This window comes from Podarcis vaucheri (assembly GCF_965113315.1).
Source record: "Podarcis vaucheri genome assembly, chromosome: 16".
Classification (NCBI taxonomy): Eukaryota; Metazoa; Chordata; class Lepidosauria; order Squamata; family Lacertidae; genus Podarcis; species Podarcis vaucheri.
In genome coordinates, this window is record NC_138754.1 from 15826929 (window position 1) to 15836458 (window position 9530).

General features: G+C 50.1%; 1 protein-coding gene across 35 annotated transcripts in view; it reads left to right on the top strand.

Moving 5' to 3' along the window:
• NRXN2 (neurexin 2) overlaps window positions 1-8689 on the top strand; it is a 338128-nt gene extending 329439 nt beyond the window's left edge. For 23 of the 35 annotated variants that reach the window (XM_082204215.1, XM_082204220.1, XM_082204245.1 and 20 more), the window contains one exon: window positions 6892-8689. In XM_082204215.1, the coding sequence (XP_082060341.1) occupies window positions 6892-7787 (896 nt within the window). In that variant the 3' untranslated portion in view covers window positions 7788-8689. The remainder of the gene's footprint in view (window positions 1-6891) is intronic. The other 12 variants (XM_082204228.1, XM_082204227.1, XM_082204232.1 and 9 more) reach the window with 1 other exon arrangement.
• The last annotated feature ends 841 nt before the right edge of the window (window positions 8690-9530 follow it).

Genomic DNA, 9530 nt, shown 5'->3' on the forward strand with positions numbered 1-9530 from the left:
AAGGGGCCAGGCCACCCATCTCTGGCACAAGCATGGCTTCTGCCAACAGGAAGGCACCCATCCTGCTGCAGTTTCCTCTCCCCTGAGCCAAAGGAGCATAATCATTTTTAGGCTGCTCTCCCCCCCTCCACCCACCCACCCACAGCCTCCTTTCCCCCCCCCATCCCTCCCTGGGGAATTGCTGAGCAGCCGCTGCAGCCTCCTGTCTCCCCACCCCCCAAAAACGGCTCCTCTTTGATGGGAGCCTTGCTGATGCCTCCTCCCCTCCCTTCTGGATGATCAAAAGCAGAGACAGGCTCCTTTGTGAGCGGGTGCCAACTGTTTCTAAAGGCTTGGGGAGAGGGGGGGTCCCACCCAAGGAGCCGGCAAAGCAAGATAGAATCCACTCATTAAAAAGCATATTTGGAGGGGATTTTAATTAATGGAGGAGGAGGATGCAGTGGTAGAACGGAGGGGAAAGGGAGGACAGAGACCACTCCCACTTCCTCCTCTTCTGCGGGATTGGGGAGGCTGGTGCTATTCCACATGTCCCACTTTTCCACAGAGAGGCACATTTCTTCTTCCCAGCTAGGCCATCCCCTCGTGCCAATGCCACTCAGGGCCTGGGTGAAGCCCTGCAGCCTTCTGAAGTGACAGGCAGCCCTCTCAGAGCACCAAGTGCCAGGGCAGAAAAGCCTTCCTGAAATGGGCAGTTGGGCCCATGAGTCCTTTTGTCCCTGGTAACCCATTTTAATCATTTGGTAGAAGGAAGAGGGATTCTCTCTGCTGCTCTGTAAATGCTTGTTGGTTTATTGAGATTTATGCCCATCTTTCTTTAAAATATCTAATGCAGCTTTCAAGCAAGATAAAATATTATTCATAAGCAGTAGCAGCAACCGCAGCCAAATGATACCAGCAATATCAGGGAGAACTGCTTGGCAACTTGGGTATCTAAAAGTCAACAAAAACCTACAAACAGATGAAGGCTTAAGGCTCCACGAAAACTTGCCATGGTCCTCGCTGCCTTTCTAAACCTAAACCACAATGGGAGCAGGCAGAAGTCCCTTGGGAGAATCCTCCAGATTTTATGTGCTTCAGCCAACAAGGCTCTGTCTCTGTATCCTGTTCCATAAAACTCCTTGGATGGCTTGTAACATTTCAAAACACAATAAAACGAGATGACTTGGGGAAGGGCTACAGCTCAGGGGAAGAGCCCCTGCTTGGCATGCAGAAGGTCCCAGCCTCAGTCCTGGCAGCTTCTTCAGGTAGGACTTGTGCAGGCTCCTGCCTGAAGCCCTAGAGAACTGCTTCCTGGGAGGAAGTAATCACAGGCAGATTCCTCTATATTTTGAAACAGCAAGGTCAAAAGGGGCATTGATACCAGCGCCAGGTGGGCTTCTCTGGGTCGGGAGCACCTCCATCAGCAGGATGCCACCACTAGCGCTGCCGCCTCTGCCCCCCAGTGCCTCCAACACTTTTAAAAATCATAGCTCTTGGATGCTGAGCTGAGAGGGAACCCAAAGGTTGCCTTCCTGTCCTAATCAGTTCTGACCACCTCAGGGCTTAACTTCTACATTCCTGTTTGAATCAGCCCTTTATTCAAAGCCACAGAATTTCTTTTTGGGTTGAATGATCACAGCTTAAGGGCTGAGTGTCTGCTTTAAATGCAAACAGCCCCAAGTTCAATCCCTGGCTTCTACCAGGTGGGAAAGGGTCCTGTCTGAAGCCCTGGTGAGGTCCTGTCAGTCAGGGTGGGCAAGACTGAGCTTAGCTCAGTGGCCCACTAGATAAGATCAGAAGCTTCTCTGTAGCTGGATCAGACCAAAAGCCCCTCACAAAATGGGAAGTTCCCATTTTGTGAGGGGCACAGCACCTTTCCCCCTTTGTATTGCTACATGTTGAAAATTGCCCATTTACTCCTCTCCCTGAGCTTGGGCTGCTCAGCTTTCCAGAAAATCACTACAGAGCCCGCAAAATGTTCTAGGTTAGAATAAGGGCCTCTTGAAACCAACCATCTTGTCTCTGTGCCCAACCATGGAGGTCTGGAAGCTTGCAAGAGCTCATCTGTGCAGCAGCCCATTTTTGGAAGCTCAAGAGCAAGGCTTGAAGTCCACCCAAGCATCCCAAAAAAGCAACAGTGCATGGCTTGACTCTCCCAACTATGCCTAAGGAGGAGGCATCTCTGCAAGAGGCTTTTGCGGCTGTCACATAGCATGTGCCCATGTGGAAATGCTTCAACCCCCTTCCCTGTGCTCTGGGAGTGTTGGCCAGCTCTGTAGTTAACAACTCACCTGGTTTGCCAGAGGTGACTAGGAATTTCACGCAGGCGAGTGCATAGAATAATCTAGTCATCTCTATTTCTGCAATCGGGCTTTCTCTTCTCTGTGGCCAGCATGGAATTCTGGCCTACTAGGGGGAATGCAGGCTAGTAACTTTTGTGGGCTTATTTTAAAAGGGCAAGTTAGACCACCACCTCCCATCTTCCTTCACCATGGTGGCTATTTAATTGTTATTTTTAATGTGCACATTAATAGTAGACACACAATTAACATCATGTCTACTTTGTACCTAACACTCCTCTTCTGTGTCAGTGGAATTAGAGATGTTTCTTTAGCCTTCTGGAAGGCCAGTAACCAGAAAAAGGTGGCATGAGCTCAGAAATAGGTGTATGTACAGCCTGGCATCCCTTCATCTCTGCATATTTATCCCTTCTTCCAGTAACAAATTCAGGTGGGTGAATGCCAATAGGATTGGAGCCAAACTGGGGCCACCCAGAAAAAAGAGAGGCGTATCAGCATTTTCGGGAGAGGCCTGAGATTTGCCAAAGTGAAAATAAAACAAATAAAAACTGGGAAAAACCCAATGAGCAACTGAGTAAAGACTGAGCTTGGAAATTTAAAAATGGGGAGAAGAGAAGGGAATGGAAATAGAAATTTAAAAATGGGGAGAAGAGAAGGAAATGGATTGGGCAGGCAGGCAGGCACACTAAACAGGACCGCTCCTACTCAGAGATGAGGCTACACTACAGTGTCTATGCCCACCCTTCAAATAAAAGATTTTACAGGACGGCTTACCCCAGTTGGGTACAAAATGCACAGTTCATAATGAGACATTAAAAGCGCATAAAACCAATTTTATTTCAAGATTAGAAGTGCTATTAAAAGAAGAAGCAACTGAAAAAGCCTCTGAAAGGGCTGAAAAGACAGCTGTGTTGGCCCCAGGCCAGCCTTCCCAGGCAGAAGGTCCTGTGAGAGGGGTGGCATCAGCAAGGAAGCCATGTGCCATACTGGGCACAGCCCACCTCACCACTCTCAACCCAGAACAGATCCTCCATAAGATGCCCTCTGCAGACCATCATAGCCAGCCATCGGCCTTCGTTTTCTCTGTTGAAAGTGTCAGCTTGGATAGCTCAGTTGGTAGAGCGTGTTGCTGATAACACCAAGGTTGCAGGTTTGATTCCTGTATGGGACAGCTGCATATTCCTGCATTGCAAGGGGTTGGACTAGATGATTCTCAGGGTCCTCCCTTCCAACTCTACACTTGTATAATTTTATTATTCATCTCCATCTAGAACCACACCAAGAAATTGTGCTATACTGTTGACAGGAAGCATCTCAGGTGCCTCTGGCTCACACTGGAGCAGGGCAAAGGGAAGGAGCTGTGGGGCCAGAGATGCCTTTCATCTGTCCCCTCCCTCCCAATGGGGCTCCTGTGTATTTTCCTTTGCTTTATTTTGCATAGCTGCCATTCATTTGTTCATTCCAGTTCTGCTCCCCTTCAGCTGCGGCCTCTGCCAGCCTGGATTGTTAGGGGTGCAGAAAGGTGGGGGTGCTTACATTGGCAGCATAGATCCTACAATAGGCGGCACGATGGGATGCTTTGAACCAGGTGCCCTTTGGGGTCTCGGGTGCCTCCTGCCTGGAGAAACCTCCAGTGAGTGAGCACAGAGAACTGCGTGGAGCCCCTTTTTCTCTCTCTTTCTCCCCAGCCCATGTTGGCCTCATCAGCCTGTAGTGCAACAGCATCCTTTTGGTAGGCTGGGAACATCCCTCCATCCTCAGCCAGAGCAGCTCTGCTGTCTCCTGGTGGAATTAGCATTTAGATAGCCAGGTTTATCTCCCAGGAGCACATCCCTGCCCTTCCCGACATGCTTCTCCATTGCCAGCAGCTATTAACGCAGCCACCCAGCTTAGCCTGCCTTTCTTCCTCGCTCAGCCTCTGCCCCCTCTCACTCTCTGGGGTCCTTGGCAACTCTCCCTTTCCTACAGATTGCCACTGCCCCCCACCTGCCTGGCATCCCTAGCTCACCTCCTCAGTTTCCCATTTCTCCTGCGCAGGGGGGCACCACCGTAGGCCAGGAGGAGGAAGAGGATAGAATTAATAGCTCACTTGCTTGCCAAAAGAGCTTCCAAGTTTCCCTGCTCTCCCCTTCCAAGCCCAAGCAGGTCCCTCCTTACCAAAGCAGGGCGGGGTATTTCATTTTTGTATTGAAAAGCTGCCTTAAGTTAGTGCAATCTCATGCACATTTACTCACATGTAAGCCCCACTGAGTTTGGTGGGGCTCAGCCTCAGCTAAGTATGCAAAGGATGGCCACGTAATTGGAATTCCATATGAGTAATTTGAGGTTGGGAAGGGTGGAGAGAAAAATATTGCATTGAAAAATCATGATAGCACACCCAAAAGAAAAAAAAAAGGGGGTTCCTGAAACCAATCTGCTGTTCAACGCTTTCATGTTGACCTCTGGCCTGCCATACCTTGGTCTTCTTCCAGCAACCATGTGAAGGAACTCCTTAATAGACCCATTTTGCAGATGAGGAATTAAAAATTAGACGTGACCAAACCTGGGATTCAGAGTCACAAGCTCCTTCTCCCAAAAACACATAAAATCCGCTTTGATACTCTCACAACCGTCTCACAGCATATTCTCACAACTGTTTCCGCACTTTGTACCTACCCAAAACGCAAACATTTTGGGTCCTCCTGCTTTGTTTGCAATGGATGCACATCTTGAACTGTCCTGCTGAAATCCTGCAACTAGTCATGCCACAAAATGCTCTGGGTTTTGCTGCTGCTGTTCAGCTTTAGCACCAGGGTTCCCCCTCCAGACAGCAATAAAGCGAAAACACTGGGGAAACACCACAGAACTAATAAAGCAGAACAATATGTGGATGGTCCTGTATGGATCCACTGCTAATGCACTATTATTGTGTCGATGTTGCAGAACACACACAAACACATCCCATCCAGGAGGGGCCCTGGAAACGAAGCAGTGAGCCTACTCCAAAACTTTCTCAGACATGAGCAGTATTGAAAGCAGAATTGCATATAACCACCCCAATGCCAGTATAAGGCAGTGTTCCTGTGTGCAGATGGAAAGGGGTGGGGGGACCAAATCTCTACCTGCTATACTCTTGGTCATGTCTGCCTGAGTTGCTCCTCTCTCTCTCTCTCTCTCTCTCTCTCTCTCTCTCTCTCTCTCACACACACACACACACACACAAAGTTGACACTGCATGTATCTCCCACAATTCCATTCAGGGGTGTGGGGGTGTTTTTTGTGTTTTTTACCTGCATCTTTGAAGAAGCTCCTTCTGCACACCCTCCATCCATGCTGCCAACCTTTCCCTGCCTAGGGCACTCGGTCGTTGTGCAGGGGCAATGCTCCCCAACCCTGGACTCTTCTCTTTCCCCCAGCTCACCTGAGAAACAGTCTCCCCATGCATCAGGGTCCTGGGTGTTCAGATAGGGTGGAACCTGACACATCTTTTTGTCACCCTTTCCCCCTCCTCCCCAGCTGACATATTTTGCATATGATCAGAGGTGCTTTTGTCTTCCAAGCATTCCAGACAGGTGGTGCCCTCATTCAAGTCAGGCCTGGGAGAGGAGGGTTGGGGATCAGTTCTGAGAGGGGAGCAGGGTAAAAACAGTGATTGGGAGGGGACAGGCAGACAGGATTCCTGGGTCTTGTTTCCCTGGGGCTTTGAAGGACGCCTATTCAGAGATTTGTCTCCTCTCTTACCCAATCCCAGTGGCAGAAAACTCCCTTCTGCTTGATACCACAAGCCATTTTGATTTATGACTAAATAGGTACCCTCTCTGCACTCCCAATTTGGAAAGGGCCGAGGAGCTAGAGTTTCAGGATCCCTGGTGAATTCAAAATGGACCATTGGTTCTGAGTACTGCTGGTGGGGAGGGGGGCAACTGGGACACCCCAAGAAAGGGGTCAAAGGGGCGACTGTTTCGGGATGGGGATGTGGGTGGGGAAGGGAAGATTTGAAATGATGCAGTCATGGAAAGAAAAGAACAGAAATGAATCTAGCGAGAAAGAGACATTAAAAAAAAGCAGGATGCAGAGAAAGATGTTTAAAGAAAAGAAAAGAAAAAAAGTTGTTTTTTCTCCAAAAAACATTCTTACCTAGTTTTCTTTTTTGTAATTTTTTTTCTTCATGCTAATATCACACGGCCTATTTGTTGATGTAAGTTGACTGAATTCCGTGGTTTGCTCTCTTATTTTTAAAAACAAACAGAAAGGGAAAAGAGGAAGAGGCAAGAAAAGGCAATATTAGTGTTTTAGCAGGAGAGGATGGGAAGCCAGCCAGACAGCCGAGGGTTTTATTGCTCTTAATTCTGCTGTTTTATCTGTTTAATTTTTTGCGCATTAAATGACTTTTTTAATTCTTTTTTTTTTCCTTCTTCCTTTGATTATGATTTCTCTAGACTAATGTGTTGCAAAGGAGAGAGAGAGGAGGAAAGAAAGAGGACAGTTTAGTGGCCAGGGATGGAGACGGAGGGGTTTGGCTAGCTATAACTCTCGTGGCTTGAGTTGTCTTGTGTCAAGGGGGCAGGGTGCCTGCAAGGTCACTAACCCGCTCTCCCCTCTTCTGTCTCTCCCCCTTTTCTCTCTGTTCTAGGAGGTGAATTAGTATTGCCCATAATAACAGAAGACTCCCTAGACACCCCTCCAATTGCCACCCGGTCTCCATTCATCCCCCCGCCTCCCACCTTTGGCCCCTTCCTAACCGTAGTCGAGACCACCAAAGACACCCTTTCCCCGCCATCCCATCCAAGGCCCCCCTGTCTGGCCGACCAAGACGACAGCGACTGCGAAGAAGGGATCGAGGCCTCCGGCTATGCCTCGGGCGAGGTTTTCGACTCCAGCCTGCCCCCTACTGACGACGAAGATTTTTATACCACCTTCCCCCTGGTCACGGATAGGACCCTAATAGGCCGGCCGGAAGGAGCTTCCAAAAAGGCCCAAGGATACCGCCCCAACCTTAGGACAGGACTGCCGGCTTCGCCCTCCGTCCCCGACCTCCTGACCTCCACAACCTCTCCCAATCTGGTCCGTAACATTCCCGCCGGCAAAATGAACAACCGGGAGCCCCTCAACCCCCAGCCAAAACAGTACCCCCCACTCTCCACCTCCTTTGAGCCCGACAAGCTAAACAGGCTTAAGTACCCAGGTATAACCTCTTCCCCCAATTTCCACAATCTGCCCACAGCTAACCCCACCGGCCCCGGGGAGAGGGGGCCCCCCGGTGCCGTGGAGGTCATCCGGGAGTCCAGCAGCACCACCGGCATGGTGGTCGGGATCGTGGCGGCCGCGGCCCTCTGCATCCTCATCCTCCTCTACGCCATGTACAAATACCGCAACCGGGACGAGGGCTCCTACCAGGTGGACCAAAGCCGGAACTACATCAGTAACTCGGCCCAGAGCAACGGCACGGTGGTCAAGGAGAAGCCAGCCGCTGCTGCCAAAACGCCCAGCAAGAGCAAGAAGAACAAAGACAAGGAATATTATGTCTGAGCCCCCCCCTCCCAGCCCCCCCAGCCCCTGCGTGCGCCAGAGAGACCGACACCCAGCCGGCGCACGCAGTGGAGCCACCCAGACCTACACGCACCCAAACTTTCTGGAGAGGAGACCACCCAAGCGCATCCTTCCCCTTCTTCCGCATCCGAGAGGCCAGCTGATGGCGCCCTCCGGTGGCCACCTCCACCCGCTCCTCTTGGGTTTGCTCATCCCTCGTTTACTTTAAGCCCTTCCCTCCTCGCAAAAAAAAAAACGAAAACACAAAACACACAAAGGAACCACAGCAAGAAGGTTGCAGGGTCTCCCTCCCTCCCCACCTCCTTTTCCACCCTGGCCATCCAAACCTGCAGGGTTGCTGTTTTTTCCCCTTAGGGAAATGGAGGGGGAAGGGAAGCCACAGTGGCCGAGGTGAAGGGAGGCAGCATTGGCCTGAAGAGAGGGACGCTGGGAAGGAGGAGAATTAAAAGGGGGGGGTTTCAAGCTTCCCAGGTGAGGTTGGAGCCAGAATGCTGCTTTGTGATCTGTCTGCAAGAGAGTCTTTGCCCCTCTCTTTGTTGAGGGGCTTTTGGTGTTGAAACAAAAAACTGGGGTCCACCCGTCTTTCCTCACCCCACCCCACCCCAGCACCACGCTCTGAAACAGAGATGCCTAGCTGGAGCTCACAACTCTGCAGAACCCTATAACTGAACTGGGGGGCAGAGAGGACCCACAGCGGCCAAATACAACCCCTACTCCACCTCCTCCTCTCCCTCTTGGAATTATCTCAAGCAAAGGGGTCTGTCCTTTCTATCATTTCTCTCTCTCTCTCTCTCTCTCTCTCTCTCTCTCTCTTTCTTCGTTAATGTGTCAGAGTCTTGGAAATGTGTGGAATAAAACAAAAAGATTTTTAAAAAGAAAAACTACTAATTATAATAAAAGAAGCAGGTGACGTGGATTTTGCTTGCGCTGTTGGGCTGAGGACTCCCTCCTTCCCCAACAGCCAACACCTAGCCTGTCTTGTAATAAAAAGAGGGAGTAAAATTGAGGTGGTGTTTGACACCCATAAATCAATGCAGTGGAGCGCAGCTTTGGGGTGCAGCTGCATTGTGCGTGTGTGTTTGCGTCTGGAGGGGGGTGGATCAAGTATCTCCCGGGGGTTTTGTTTTGCAGGGGTCCAAATGAACCAACCTTCAATACCTTCCATCCCTTCCCCGCCCTATTCACTCTCCCTTGGATCAAGGTGCTACTATATTGTGGTCTTTCTTTAAACTGTGTTACAAGCATGTGAAACTTGGGCTGACTTTTAGTTTTATGTCGTTTGTCGGGGCCGGGTGTGAGAAAAAAAGTGTGTGTGGAGCCAGATGCAGCAGCAACAGAAACAAGGACATCCCTTTGCATCAAAGCCGAAAGCAGACCCTGGCAGTTTCTCCAAAGGGCGCAATGGCCAGTGGGAGGAGGGCGAGGACGTGTCCGTGTGTGGTGCAAGTGGTGAGCGCGTGCAGAGCGCATGGGCGCAGCTGGGGCTCCAGTGTCTCTTCCCTCCCCGCCCTTCGGCTGCCTTCCCGGTTCTTCCCAAAAAAAAAAAAAAGAGCGAGACAAGTCAAGAGGAAGCCATAGATAACTCTGTGCAGAGTTCGATCTATCTGTCTATAAATACACAAAGATATATATATAAAGATATATATAGAGATATATAAGATATAAAAAGTATACATAATATATGGAGAGTTTAGAGGCGGCCGTTTGAAGGAAGGGTCAGGG